General features: G+C 56.6%; 1 protein-coding gene across 3 annotated transcripts in view; it reads right to left on the bottom strand.

Moving 5' to 3' along the window:
• Window positions 1-709: 709 nt before the first annotated feature.
• Window positions 710-15,319, bottom strand: part of GNG7 (G protein subunit gamma 7) — a 118,622-nt gene continuing 104,012 nt past the window's right edge. For all 3 annotated transcript variants that reach the window (XM_045830971.1, XM_045830970.1, XM_045830972.1), the window contains 2 exons: window positions 8,133-8,250; window positions 710-4,187 (listed from right to left, as the gene is read on the bottom strand). In XM_045830971.1, the coding sequence (XP_045686927.1) occupies window positions 4,062-4,187; window positions 8,133-8,213 (207 nt within the window). In that variant the 5' untranslated portion in view covers window positions 8,214-8,250 and the 3' untranslated portion in view covers window positions 710-4,061. The remainder of the gene's footprint in view (window positions 4,188-8,132; window positions 8,251-15,319) is intronic.

Here is a 15,319-nt window from a genome sequence, read left to right as displayed (position 1 = left end):
ACACTGTGCTGACCCACCCATTCATGTGCCCATAGACACTCGGGCTGTGTCCACCTTTGGCTGTTGTGAATCATGCTGCTGTGGACAAGGGCGTCCAAACACCTCTCCGAGTCCCTGCTTCCAATGCTTTCGTGAGAACATACCCAGAAGTAGGACACGCTGAGTCGTGTGGTAATTTTGTTTAGGTTTTGAACTGCCTTCTAATCTTATACTCTTTGATACACAGGGGATAATTTTTACGTGGTTGAATTTATAAATGTTTTATACAGAGAAAGTTCTTCTCTACTCAGGAGGTTGGAAGTAGCCAGTTGCAGGCTTATTATTAAAAATGTAACTCTCTGAGGCACGGTGTGAGTGGTCTCTCTGGTGGCTGGGGGTGGTCCCTGGGTGACTGGTGAGTAGGGGTAAGGTTAAGATCTTCCCGGCTTCAAGCTCTCCAAAGATGGAGGCCCTTCCCAAGGGGCCATGCCAGACACTCCTAATCCATGGGGCATGTAGCCCCCGCCACGCAAATAGCCTTTCCCCCTAAATTTTCTAACTGCAAATCGCAAAGCTCACCAAAGCTGAAGACCACTCGTGAGGGCAGCTGCCCGAAGTGGGTCCTATTCATGCTGTCTCTTGCTGGGGGCAGGTGGGAGGGGTGGGGATAACATGGGGCAGCCCCCCACCCCCCACGCCGGCAGTGCCCAGGGAGAGAAGGGCCCAGAGCTGGAGACGAGGAGCCGTGAGCCTTTTTATTGTGGATTAATTCACTTTGTATTGACAATTCCACACAATATTAAAACACTGTGAGAAAGTGGGTGTGGCACACCTGGAATTTTTTTTAAAAAATCAGAAATAAAAACCACTAGACATCCAAAGGCAGGTGAGCTAGAACCTGCCAGAACCATAGACTGCTTCTGAAAACCAGGAACAAGTCTCACAACGTTTGGCCATGGGTTCCGCGGACAGAGGAGGAGGAGGGCAGAGTGTCCGACGTATGGCTTGTTTTCAGGGGCCCCCGTGGCAGGCTGGCTTTTTTTAAGTGCTCCTGGAGGCTGAGTGACTTTTGGTGGCCTCACTTCGGCCACCAAAATACCCCTGGTCATTCATGCTTGGGGTGAGAAGCTGCAGAACCGGGGCCCTTGTCCTGCTCCGGCAGGGCTGGGGCCCTTCGCCTGGTGGGTGAGCCGCCTGGAGGCCCACCGCCACCCTGGACCGGAGGCAGGGACCCCGAAGCCAGCCAGACAGCACCTTCCTCCCGGCCCAGCGGGTTTACCTTCCCTGGGGGGGCCGGGGGACACAACCGAGCCACTTCATTCTTGGCCTGGGAGTCACCTTTGGGAAGATGGGGCGTGTTCTGGCTCCTCCCTGGAGTGGGGCCAGGCAGGCCGGCCCGCTAGAAGCACTGCCCCGGACTGCAGAAGACAGGGAGAAGTCACACCTCCACGCCTGCCTTCTGTGGACATGTCCTTCATTTTTCCGCCATGACACAGTTAGAGATGCTGGTGTCCTCAAGGCCTGTGCTGACACCACCACCAGGTCCCTAATGCACGCAGCACTTCTAGTCCCTAAACCCTTGAAAATCACGTTTTCAGGGCGGACACTTGTGCCAGGAATGCACAAGCAGCACATGTTGTAAGTGCACTGATGCTATAGGTCTACGCTATGCACAGTGAGTTTTACTTTAAATGGGGGGAAAAAGGCTTTCCCTCCCCCGCACCCCTCAGGTGGAAAGAAAGCCACAGAGGGACTTCTGCAGGCCGCCACATCCCTGGGGTCTGAGGCTGTGGGCACCTAGAGCAGGCAGCTGAGCAGGTGCAGCAATAAGGTGGGAAACCGACTGTCCTCACCATTGCTCAGGGCCTCCGTTTACCCAACCACTCCGTCCCTGGGTTTTCTGACTCAGAAGCCTCCCCAGGCCCAGGATGGAGCTTGTTATGGAGCTGGGGGTAGCGGGGGTGGGGAACGCATGGGCAGGCTGAGCCCACAGCAGGTCACGGAGCTGGTGACCTGGGATTCAGTCCCACCTCCCTCAGCCAGGGGTCCTCGACTTTCTCCCTGCTGGCTCCTCCAGTCACCTGAGTGGAGGACACAAGGTGGGGCAGGGCTTCGAATGACTGGCGGGGCGGGGGGCGGAGACAGAGATGACGCCTGGGAACCTGGGGGGCTCCAGGTGCTGAGAGCAGGAACCCCTGCCTTGTTTGGGGGCCCCGTGGCCGGTCAGTGGGGGCACAGGAAAGGACTCGGCACAGGCTCAAAAGGTTAAGGCTTCCGTCACAGAGGCCCGCCCTGCGGCCCGCTCCCTGCCCTCTGGGGGTTAACTCCCACTGGGCCCTAGAAGAGGGTTTGTCTCATCCTGCTGGGGACAGTGAGAGAGGCTCGGGGTGGCGCGGGCTCCCTGCTCGATGAAAGGCAGGTGTAGCCTGGGAGCCTTCATGGCTTTCCCTGACCAACTGCAGGTCTGGAGGTGCTGGGCTCCCCAAAGCCCCTGGTGCTCCCAGACCGGCTGGGGAGAGCTGGGTGCTGGGGAGAAAGACTCAGCCCGCCAGCCTATACCCTGTGGGACTGGACAGAGGGGCATCTACTGGAGCCTCCTTAGCTCTGGCACGATCTAAGCCTTGACCCTGGCTGCGAGGTAAGGGCCTGGGCCTGGCCGCGGTCCAGGACCCCACCGGCACAGGCCTCAGGCTGACGTCCACTGGGGCCCAGGGGCAGAGCTGGGCTCGTCTCTTCCCACAGTTTGCCTGCTGCCCCAGGACAGGGCAGGCGGGACCCAGGTTCATGGCTGTGTGGGGTCCTGGTGGCCACGGGTGGCACTGGCAGAGGGGAGGGAGGTTCGTTCAGCCCCATGCTCTTGTTCCTTTAACTGTCCATGCCGTAACAAAGGAAAAAGTAATTTTAAAAAAGGCCTCCTGCGCCTAGCCCCTGACCCCCCGACATACGGAGTTCCCAAGGCTGCTGGGAAGAGTGATGGACTGCACTAACAACAGGCCTCGAGCTGCCTCCAGCCACAGCGCTGGGTTGCAGGGGCACGAAAGCGGAGAGAGCGCCTGTGGGGCCTCGCGGCTGCCTCCAGGCCATCGGACGCCTTTTCTCACCGCATCAGGGGGCCCTGCTGCCAGGCTGCAGCTCAGCGTGGACGGCGGCCATCGGGGTAAGTGCAAGCGGAAAAAACCAAACCAAACAAAACCCCCGAAAAGACGGGTTTGATAAGAGTGTGGCCGCAGCCTCTCACTGCCCACGTCAATGCCATGGGCTCGAGAGAAAGTAAAACCCAGCTGGCTGTTCCAGGGACCGGGGCGAGTTGCTGAAAATCTGTTTCTGCGATGGGTGGGGTCCCCGGGAAAGGGCAGGGTTGCATGTGGCGGTACAGTGAGACACGCCGTACACACGCCATACAGTAGGGTGACAGCGGGCGGCACAGGGTGCATTTCCTGCGCAGAGTCCCCTCCTGGCCCCTGAACCCCACCTGCGCACCGTCGCACAGCACAGCGCGGCCGTGTGGCCAGCCATTGGAACCTGATTCTAGAGGTACAGAATAACGGTTGTTTAAATGAAAAGATTTCCCCCAAATAGTTCATTATGAGCCCCTACACCCAAATTTTACTTTACTTTTAAAAAAGCACTGGAACAGAAGTCTTTTTTACAAGTAGCCCAGTGTGTGAGAACGGCCGGCGGCCAGGTCGCCCAGGTCACCTGGGGCAGGCAGCCAGGGCCCCCTTCCCCTCCCTTCCCCCGACCATCTCTGGACCTCAGCTCAAATGGCAAGTGAGGGTTTAAAAAATGGTGGCCACACCGTCAGGGCATCGTGGTTCTTCCTAGCTGGAAGCGGTTGTGCCGCCAGTACCGGTCTTTCAGCCAGGCCCTGAGGGCTACGCTGTTCGCTCTGAACACCCATCATTGCCCAGCGGGCGTATCTTTCCCCATCTGGGCACTGGCAATGTTTTACATTTCTTTTGGCATTAGAAGTTTCAGGGACCCAAAATGCTTTGCTTCAACTACGTACTGAAGGATGCCCTGACACAGAGAAAGGAGGAGGGAGGGGGGGAGAGAGAGAGAGAGAGCACAGGAAAACCAAGCTATAGAATGACACAAGGCTTCTTGTCCTTGAAGGGGTTCTCAGAGGCGGGGACGCCGACCAGCAGCGGGTCATTCCGGGCGTGCTGCTCGCAGTAGCTCATGAGTTCCGACGAGGCTTTGGAGACCTGGGTGTCGAGGACGAGAGAGAAAAGGTAAGAAGAGGATGATTTGTGTGTGTTCACAGGGGCACATTCGTAACAGCCAGAAGATGAAGACTGCCCAGCGTCCACCAGCTGGTGACAGACACACACCACGGGGTCCCACCCACACGTGGGAACGTCACTCGGCCACGACAAGGAGCGACGCACTGACGCTCGCTACGGTGTGGAGGGACCTCGAACACACGATGCTCAGGGAGAGACGCCAGACACAGAGGCCACACCGTGTGTGACTCCATGTATGTGACGTGTCCAGAACAGGCAGATTCACGGGGACGAGGGAGTGGATTCGTGGTTGCCGGGAGCCGGGAGGTGTGGGGGGTTAACAATCGGTGGGGACGAGGGTTCTTTTCTGTGGCGGTGAAATGATTTGGAACTGGATAGACGCGATGGTTGCAAACACTGAACAAACGGAATATCACTAATGATAAATTCTGTTTTTATGTATTTTACCACAATTTTTAAAAGATGAAGAAAAGAGGGACTGAGCCTCCTCCAGCAGGAGGTGCCCAGAGCTGGGACAGGGGAAGTCAGGGTGAGACGCAGCCTCCTCCGGAGTCGGCCTGACTCCATCCCTCCTGAGAAAGGGCTGGGCGGGAAGGACCCTGATGGACGTTGGCTTGACGAAGGGGCACTAGACAAGCCTGTCCATCTTTCCTCTCCGTGCAGTCTGAACCCAGTGGGGGCCAGGGACCCAGTGAGGACACTGGCCCATAGGACACCCTGCATCAGAGTCACCAGGAGAGGGGGGAGGACGTGGGAGGAGAAGGAAAGCTGACACGGGGGAAACATGGCGTTTAGCATCTGGGGAGCTGAGGGTCACCACACAGGGTGCCCCCTGAGCCATGAGCCCCATTCCTCCTGGCACTTGGGGGCGCCACAGTGGCTGCTGTCCCACCCTGCTCACCCCGGGGAGCTGGGCTGCAGGTACACTTGGCAGGGGCAAGCAGGTCACGTCCGTGGGCCCTGGATCCCGTCCCTGGGGCGGGGACTGTCTGTCCAGGGCTCCCTTTCTCAGACCCCTGTGTCCTCCCCCGTGAGGCCGGAGGGCAGCGAGGGCTGTGTGGGGCTGCTGGCAGTCAGAGGTGGTGCGGAGAGAGAGACCACGCTCTGTGACGCCTCGGCAGTGTCTGCGACACTGCACGCCAGAACGCCAAGGACACCCCAGTCCTGTCCTGTGCCGGGGGACGCTCCTGCCCTCAGACAGTGACAATTGCCACTGTCGCGAGCATGCCAGCCGCTGGTGGGATCACTGCCTTTGATGAGCACATGGAGCTCGGTTTCTAGAGTCCTATTTGGAAAGTGCTCCTCCCAGATGACAGAAATAGTCACCGGGCCCTAAAATAGCCGATGTTGTGGCTCCAGCTTGTGCCCCCCACCCCGGCCCATCCCTGGCGTTGACAGGAAGGCTCTGCCCACAGTGCCAGGGCCACGGCACCGCGCACACCCAGGCCGTGGGGCACCTCTCATCCGCCAGGCCCCGGCCGGGCGAGCCTTTCAGGCAGGCTGGTGCTCTGTGGCTGTGATCGCCGCTTTGCGGGGACGCAAAACCTCAGGCGGGACTGCAGGGAGAGTGGGTCACGTCCTGACTCCCCTCCGCGGCCGGGGGCTGTTCCCGAACATCAAACGGGCGGGATGAATCACGGCTCCACCAGGGCTGGGAGCTGGCACCGCTCACAAAGAAAAACCACTTCAACCGGGCCCTTCTCTTTCTTCAGCCTGAAGGAATGCTTTGAATGTGCAGAGTTCTGGAACATTCAGCCACCTCCTGGGAGGCACTCCCTGCCCCACGACCCCCCCCAGCAGCCCTCCCCGACCCTAACTGGCTGGCGGAGGCCAAGGGGTCAGGCAAAACCATCTCCCCCTCTCCCACTGCCCGGCTGCCTGCGCCTGGCCGGGCCACCCTGTCCTAGTAAGTCCCTGGGACCAGCAGCACCTGGGCTGTGCAGGTGCTCAGGAAGGCGAGTCCGAGCAAATGCACGGCTGACAGCCGGTCCTGTGTTTCTGCCTGGCTAGGCTGGCGCCCAGACACCTCATCTAACGCCGCTCTCCATGCCTCCAGGAGGGTACTGTCTAGATAGTATTAACAGTCGCATCAGCTGGCCTGTGTAGTGTGAGTTGGCCTCTGTGATGTGGGTGGGCTGCATCTAATCGGTGGAAGGCCTTAAGAGAACAGACTGAGGTCCCTGCAGAGAAGACAGAATTCTGCCTCCAGGTGGCCTTGGGACTCGAGCTGCAACACTGACTTTTCCCTGGGTCTTTTCCTTTTTTTCTTTTTTTTTAAGACTTTATTTATTTATGTTTTGGAGAGAGGGGAAGGGAGGGAGAAAGGGAGAGAAACATCAATGTGTGGTTGCATCTCCCCTCCCCCTCCCCCACTACTAGAGACCTGGCCCACACCCAGGCATGTGCCCTGACTGGGAACCGAACCAGCAACCCTTTGGTTTGCAGGCTGGCACTCAATCCACTGAGCCACACCAGCCAGGGCTCCCTGGGTCTGCAGCCTGCTGGCCCGCCCTGCAGACTTCAGACTTGCCGGCCCCCATAAAGGCATGAGCCAATTCCTTAAAATACATTGCTCTCTCTCACTCTCACTCTGGCTGTGTATGCACATCCCGTTGGTTCCGTTTCCCTGGAGAACCCTGACTAGCCCCGTGGGAAGCTGAAGCAGGTACAATCTAGAAGCATGACACACTGGAGCTTTCTCGATGGAGACTCCCTGGTCCTCACGGGGATGTCTGCAAGCCCAGGTCTGGGGCAGGAAACAGCCTCCTGGAGGCACCTCACCGTCCTGTGGAAAGTGGACATGGGCTTGGTGAGAAGGTGCCTTTGAAAGTGCCGGGCACCTTTCTCGTACAAGCAGCTGTGACCAGGCACGGTCCATGACCTTGGAAAGGAGGAAACATGTGCCCTGGATTTTGTCCTGATGTCCCTTCAGAGACTTAACACTCATGTACATAAAAACAATGTGCCCACCTGTGCCCCGGAACATCGCTCAGCCACAAAAAGGAGCGAGACACTGACACTCACCACAACGTGGATGGACCTTGAAACCAGGACACTCAGTGAGTGAGCGGAGCCAGACATGAAGGCCACACAGTGTGTGATCCCATCTGTGGGACACGTCCAGAACAGGCAGATCCACGGAGACAGGAAGTGGGTCGGTGGTTGTCAGGGGCTGGGGAGGGGTGGGGGCGGCTGCTGAGGGGGACAGGCACCTTTCTGGGGTGATGGAGTGTCCCGGACTGGACACGGGCGGTGGCTTCGCGGCACTGTGAGTGCACCAAACGCCACTGAGCTGCGTGCTTCCGAATCAGCGGTTCATTGGATGTTATCCAAATTATTGTTTTAAAAAAATCTCTGCAGAGCTGATTGTGAAATGATGCACTTTTATTTTGCTTTGCGTGTTCCTGGTCCCTGATGGGTTAAGTGTCTGTGAACAGAAACTGCTTGTCCTTTTTCTTTTTTTAGCATAAAAAGCAAACATGCTTATTTAAAAAAAAAAAAAAACAACAACCCACAGCACAGAGATGAAGAAAGCAGGCGGTGAGAGGTGCTGTCTCTACCCTCCCCTGGACCGGGTCTCTAACTGCCACCTGAATGGGTGGTCATGAGGGGGATGAGGGGACAGGAGGGAGTGAGCCTGGCTCACACTGGTCCTTCAGCGGCCGAGGTGTCTTTCACTGGGGCTTCCAGGGAGGGACCCCTAGGGCTGGGGCGAGGTCAGTGTTTATATGGCACCATGGTACACAGGAGCACCACACCCAAGAAGTAGCTTTACATCGGCTGTGTCTTTCTGCTGAGGAAACGGAGCCTTAGAAAGGGCAAGTGCATGGCCTGGGGTCGCACAGCTACAGTGTCAGCCCATCCTGCCCGGAGAGCCGCTTCCTTTTCCTCTGCTGCCCTGCTCACCTTGATTCGCTGGATCCCAGCTTCGATGCGGAGCTGCTCCACCAGTTTCCGGGCCTGGGCGATGTTGTTAGTGGCTGACATTGTCTGCCATCAGCTCTGGGCCCCGTGGTCCAGAGAGCTGCGGGGAGAAGCAGACAGCTTGAGCCGGCTTGGGAGGCCCCAGGGCCACATGCAGCCGAAGGCGCAGAGGCAGGAGGTCCCAGCTTCTGGGAGCCCTCTGGCCCATCGCCCCGCCACCCTGCATCCCTGCTCCGGAGATTGGCCACCTTGTGTGTCCTGGGTCAGAGGTGGGAGGCGGGCTGAAGCCCTCTTCTCCCGCAGTTCCCTCCCATGGCCAGGCGCTGGCTGTGACCACCAAGGGCCCCCAGGAGAGCTCATGAAACCACAGCACTGGCTCCTGGTTGGCTCCAGACGAGGAACTTGGCAGGAAAAAAGTGTCCATTTTCTCTGTCCCCTGCCCCTGCCCCAGGGCCCCTGGAGGTAGTGCTGGGTCACTCTCTGGGGTGGGGCCACCCTGGGCACTGTAGAGTGTTTAGCAGCACCCCGGGCACCCCCTCTTGATGCCAGGAGCTCCCCGAGTCATGATGACTGCGTTTGTCACCTGACTCCGCTCAGTCTCCCCTGAGGGGCAGACCACCCCCAGTTGAGACTCCCTGGCTCTGTCTGAGGCAGCTCATCTGGGGATACCACATGCTGTGGACCTGGGGTCTGTCACCCGCTGTCCGGAGGGCTGGGACTATTTCACTCCTTCCTTTATTCACTCAAATACTCAGCAACCTCTCACAGAGAAGGTCTTGCCACATGCCACGCACAGCTCTGAGAATCGAGCTAACGACGGTCATGTGTACGTGGGTGCCGGTTCCAGACTTCCACGCTTTCTTCCGGTCCACTCCACATCTGAAGCCCAGCTGTGTCTGGAACCAGCTAGCCAATGACCTGGGCTTTCACACCCAGCTGCCTGGGTCAGGGTGGGAACAAGAAGTGCTGGCTCTTTCCTGCGGCGGAGTGGCTTCGGGGTGGGTGGTGGGATGGTCGCAGGGGAGGGATTTGTGTCAGAAGCTCCAGGGCAGTGCTTGCTAGAGACTGTAATGCAGAGTGGTACTCCCGCTGAGGACGCTGAGGGGGGCGGGGGGGGGGGTGTCCTTCCTGTCTCTCCCTGCGAGCTCCTGGGAGTCCCTTTGGTGTCCCTAGGCTTGTGGCTGCACCACCCCAATCTCTGCCTCTGTTGTCAAATGGCCTATGTACCTGTGTACATATTTTCATTTTTTAAAAATGGTTTTATTTATTTACTTTTTTAGCGAGAGGGGAAGGGAGGGAGAAAGAAAGGGAGAGAAACATCGATGTGGCAGATATACATAGGTTAGACAGGTAGCCAGATTCACAGGCTGCCTCTCACACGCTCCCAACTGGGGGACCTGGGCTCCAACCAGGCATGTGCCTTGACTGGGAATCGAACCTTCGACCTTTTGGTTTGCAGGCTGGCGCTCAAGCCACTGAGCCACACCAGCCAGGGCATCATCTTCTTCTAAGGACACCAGTCACTGGGTTCAGTGTGCCTTCATCTTAAGTGACCCATTCTGAGGTTCCGAGTGGGCACAGACATGGGGACCCTAACATCTGTCGGATGGCACGCCTGGAGGGACCACTTCATGTGGGTGGGTGACTCCAGACAGACCCTCCATGACACCCCGGAGACCTTCAGCTAATTCAGAGCCAACACGTGAGAGTGCATGCTGTTTCTCTGCACTCAGTCTCTGTGGCCCCGTCTCCCCAGCAACCTTAGGAATCAGGGGTCGCACCTCATGGTTTAGGGGTTCAGAGTGACCCTCCATCTGCTCCCTCACCCAAAAGAAGGCTCACTCTTTATCAGGTCAACAATCCCTGCTTTGCTCTTATTTGAGATGGTTTTTATGTTCCTTCCAAAATATTTTTAGTAAATTATCTTAAATTAAAACTTAAACTCGGACATGCTGGTCGACAACGGCGGTTGTCGGAAACGATCGAGGCTGCACGTGCACTGTGTCCAGTCTCCCCCGAGGGTGACACCCAGCAACACTGTGGGGAGGTCACAACCCGGGTGGTGGCTCAGAGGCAGGAAAGACACAGGACATCTTCATCCTCAGCGTCCCTCCTGTGGCCCTTAGAGAGCCACACCCAGGCCCCCCCAACCCACCTCCATCCCTGCAACCACCGATCGCTTCTCTACACGTCGGTCACCTGAGGTTACATAAATGCAAGCCTGTGCTATGTAACTTTTCCCCACTTGGTGTCATTAGCTGGAGCACTAGGGGTGCTCCTGGCATGAGGGGTGGGGGCCAGGAATGCTGCTCAACCCTCACGGCGCCCAGGATGCCAGAGGGGTGCGGGGTGCCAGACCCAAGTTCAAGAGTCCTGGGAGCCCCCACCCCACTGGTTGGACATCTAACCAGGCAACCAGTGCTCTGTGTGTCTGTCACCACACACTGTCTCACTGTCTGCTTGGCAGTCGGGAGGGGCCAGGTGGCTACAGAAAATTAATGGCAGATTTTCAAGAAATTTCCTATTTGGCAATCAAAAGGAATGGACCGTTGACCAGCATGCCTTGGACGGTGCTCCGGAGAGTTCTCCTGAGGGAAAAAAGCCCCAGGGGTTACATGCAGTACGGTGCCATTTACAGGCTATTTTTGAGATGACAAAATTGTGAGGATGAAGGAATGATGGGTAGTTGCTGGGGGCTGGGGGAACAAGGGTGACAAGAAGGTCCTGTAGGGCTGGAGATGGGCGTGTCTCGACTGGCGAAGGGTCCGTGCGCCTGCCCCGGCGATAACCTTGTGTAGAACTTAATGCACACACACAGACCCGCGGGAATCTGAACAACGTCGGCGGGCTGCATTGTGCCAGCATCAGGCTGTGATATCTGCCAGGGACTTTTACTGCTGGGGAAAACAGAGTGAAGGATAAAAGGCATTTCTCTCTGTGATTTATTACAACTGCATGTGAATCTACAGTGATCTCGTCAGAAGTTTTAATAAAAAAAACCCCTTTCATACGCCTGCTCCCAGAGCCCAGCAGACACCCCACCCCCAACCCCTCTCGGGTCATGAGAGGCCCGGGTGTCTGCCCTGGGCGCACAGGGCCCACGTGCAGGCTCCAGAGCTCTGATTCAGCAGATAGCTTCAAAGTGGCCACAAAATATCCAACTCAGGGAAAACCGCCCTGGTTCAGCTCAAAAATACCTAAATTACTCAGTGCTAAAATTAGACGTGCACAGAGAATAAACGGTGGCCCCAGCAGTGTTTTCTCTGGGAGGCCGAGAGTCCTGTTCAGCGTCCAGTGTGCCCTCCGGGACCCCGGGCCACCGCGTGCAGCCACCCCAGCTGCGGTCTCCCCCCCCGAGCACGTGGCCGCGAGGGGCCCCCTCTGTGCTGGTGATGATCTAGCCCAGAGACCAGACAGAGAGGTGCATGTGTGAGCATCTGTGTCTGTGTGGCATGTGTGTGAGTTATGTGTATGCATGTAAGTGTGCATGTGTTTGTGCTTCTGCCTGAGTGTGTGTCCATGTGTATATAGGTGTATGAGTGTGCGCATCTGCGTGCACACGATTGCTTATATATATATTTGTACGTGTGTATGTCAGTGTGTCTGTGCATGTGATACGTGTGAGCGTGTGAGGGCCAACACGCCAAGATCCTGACACTGGTTGCGTCACCACAGCCCATGTAGCCGACTCAAGTCCTTGTCCTGGCTGTTGTCACAGCCAGGCACTGACTCATGGCCCAGCCATGCCCTCCGGGATGAGACCAAGGCCGGCAGAACAGGCACATGCTGAGTCAGCCTGGGGAACACTCCTCGCCAGCTGCCTCTCCACAGGAGGCACATGACGAAGCAGACACCTGACCTGGCTCAGCAGGGCCCGCAAAGGCGCAGAAGCCGCCGGGCCTTGGGAAGCTGGGGGCAGAGTGGAGGTGGGGCGGAGCAGGCTGCTCCAGGAGGGAGGGGTGATGCAGTCGGAGCTGCTGGTGGAGGTCATGTTCTTCACTTCGCAGAGAGGCTGGTTCAGGCCTGGTGAGCCTGAGGACAAGACTTGGGGTGAGGTTAGCCTAAAAATAGAACCTTGACAGACACCACTGGGCCCTGGGCTGGCCTCCCAGTGAAGGGCTGGAAGTCACACCAGGTTGAATCCGGCTCCTGAGAGGACGGTGAGGCTGCCTCCCCACCACTTCCCGTAAGCATTGCGAAACTGTGATAAAAGGGAGGCCAGTCATCCCCAAAATACTATAGAGCTAAGACATGAGGCTCCAGTGCACAGAGGACTACACAAAACCGTGGAGAGAGTCGGCCTTTCTTCAGCGGGAGCTGTGAGGATGGCGGAACCTGGTTTAGAACAGTTTCCCCCGGGCGCTGCTGACACCGGGACAGGTCGCTCTCCATGCGGGGCCATTCCGAGCACTGTGGGGTGTTGAGCAACATTCCTGGCCCCTCCCCCTCAATGCCAGGAGCTCCCTCAGTTATGACAAACACAGATGTCCCCAGACACCCTCAGTGTTCCCTGGGGGGAGAATGTAAGGCCTTTATCAGAAGAAAATCTGCAGTCAAAAGAGGCTTACTTAGGCAAATTTTTTGGAACTGAAATGGTTCAGTTTGAATTGAAATAGTCCTGAGTGAATACTGAAGCATATTTCAAAAAGGGGTTTAGTTTTCTTAGCATCCAAATCCTGTGTGACGAAGTCACTCAGGGCCAGAGTGTCCCCTGGACTCAGCCAACAGTGCATTTGAAGGGGACAAGAGCACAGCAGTAGAAGGTGCAGCGGCCATGGGAAGCAGCAGATCTGAATCCGCCCCAGTCCCAAAGCTGTGTGGCTTTGGGAAAGTTACCTCCCCTCTCTGAACTCTGCTGCAATGCCCAGAGCGACACTCCTTCTCTGCTGGCAAACCAGGTCCCACCGGCAGCCATGCAGAGTGGACCTCTTTCAGAGACCTGTGGCAACTGCCAAATATAAATGCAGCTGCTGCAGGGACAAAACAAAAGACAAGGGGACAGCAAATGGGGAAGGGCCAGCTTGCGGGAAGCCACTGGGAATCCCACTACTCAAGGAGCTTTGCTTTGCCAAGGTGACCACTCCCCTTCCCTGCCCAGGGGATGTGGGGGCCAGGGTGTCATGAAGTGGACCTGGCTCAGGGGATACCTGGGCAGAGTTGGAAGGTGTCATATTAAAAATAAGAGTGGATGAAGTTAGTGGGAGAGCCAGAAATTGAACGTCCATTTTCACGTTGTCTGACTTAAAGCGTGGAAATCCCTGCCTCTTCTAAGCCACAATGCAAGACTCGATTCCTTTAAGCTCTGCTACGAGTTCCAAGAATCCGTGATGACAGTCACTCCTGAGTCACTTCCATGTCATTTTCGGACGCTCTTAGATGTGTTTTAGCCTCTGGTAACCTGAGCTGCAAAACTCTCCTGGAAGTATCAGGGAGACATGGGGCACTTCCCAGGGGCCTCACACTGCAGGACAGACACAGACGTGGTTCCTGGAGGCGCAACGCGCAGGGCATGTCTGGACGTGGGGACCTGCGTCTGCCCCGACCGGGGTCTTAGCTTCTTCAGCCAGAACACACCTGGGTCATTCTAGAAGCTGAGAGTGGGTCCCAGTGTGTCATTCTGCGGCTCTACGGTCAGGACGATCTACGTTCACGGCCTCCTCCTACGCCACCTGGACTTGAGATAAAATCTTCATCTGCAGACTTCAGCCTGCACAACAGTGGGCTGGCTAACCCAGGCAGGCTCCTACCGAGGGCACCCAGGTAAGCTGGACAGAACAGAGAAACACCTGCTTAAAGGCACTGGAGGGCTGTTAAGATGGCGAAGAATTTCCAGTCAGGGTCCGGGGGAGGATGGAGGTCCTAGAGCTTGGCTTTTGAGGTCACTTCTTCGTGAGGGGAGGGTTTGCTGAGAGGCGGAGTGATGCCTCTATTAGCCTCGAGGTTGGACGTGCGGAGGCTGAGAGCCAGGGTCCTCCAAGGGGAGAGAGCTTGGCTGAGCTCCGTCAGCATGAACGGGGACAACACAGCGCGACGGCCCGAGAGCAAGGGTACGCAGGACGCAGGCAGCTCCGACAGCGACTGTGGCTCAGCGCTGAACAATCTCGGTGCCTGATGCTGGGCTGAGGTGGCCACATGTGGCCAGCAGCCCTAGATGCTGGGCAGAAGTGGACATAGATCCTCCCTGGTGACAAGCGTCATCATCATCCTGGGCTTAAACGATTTCTGCACACAAGCCCGCCATCACACGCGCAGCACAGGGTGAGAAACAACCAGGCGCACTCCAGCGAGACCACGCGCGCACTGACCAGCGGGGGCAGCGGGCGGCACAGACAGACCGAGGGGTCTGCGTGGGAGCCGGCTGAGACGTTACAGTGACCGTGTTAGTTATGTTCGAAGAGATAACCAGGCGAGATGAGAATTCTGGCAGTGAATTGTGGAAACTACAGAAGAAGGAACCCACGGACACGTAGCAAGGGCTAGTATCTGAACTGTAAGAACACAGTGAGGAGGTCCAGTCAGGATGGCGGGCAGACAGACCTGGTACTTGGAACCTCTCACAACCACATCAAAATTACAACTAAAGTACAGAACCACCACCATTCGGAACCGCCTGAAATCTAGCTGAACAGAAGTCTTATAACTAAGGATAAGAAGTCACACTGAGACTGGCAGAAAATGTAACTGTGAGAAAGGACAAAGCATTTCACTTTATTTTATTAAAGGTTTCATTTATTTATTTTTAGACAGAAGGGAAGAGAGGGAGAGAGGGTAAGAAGGATCAATGTACGGTTGCCTCTTGAGCGCCCCCCACTGGGGACTTGGCCCACAACCCAGGCATATACCCTGACTGGGAACTGAACCGGCAACCCTTTGTTTCACAGTCCTATGCTCAACCCACTGAGCCACACCAGCCAGGGCAGGACAAAGGATTTTAGAAGAGTGGAAAATGCTTATCACATGGAAGCAGAAGTCTGCATTACATTTACTGAATTTGGGAAAATGTAAAATATTTGTAACTTTCTTGTTGAAAAGCTAGATAGCTCTATTGTTACCAGCCAACTCCAGTTCTACCATACTTGAGTCCAGGAAAAGTTTTATTGGTCAAAGAAGAAGAAAAGGAAGCGTGGGAAGGCCAAGCAGGTGATGACCAGTCACCCAGACTCTCGGGC

This window comes from Phyllostomus hastatus, unplaced genomic scaffold, assembly GCF_019186645.2.
Source record: "Phyllostomus hastatus isolate PE091 unplaced genomic scaffold, TTU_PhHast_1.1 phas_contig_159, whole genome shotgun sequence".
In the NCBI taxonomy this organism is placed as follows: domain Eukaryota; kingdom Metazoa; phylum Chordata; class Mammalia; order Chiroptera; family Phyllostomidae; genus Phyllostomus; species Phyllostomus hastatus.
The sequence above is the reverse complement of the archived record's forward strand: the minus strand, read 5'-3'. Positions and strand labels throughout refer to the sequence as shown.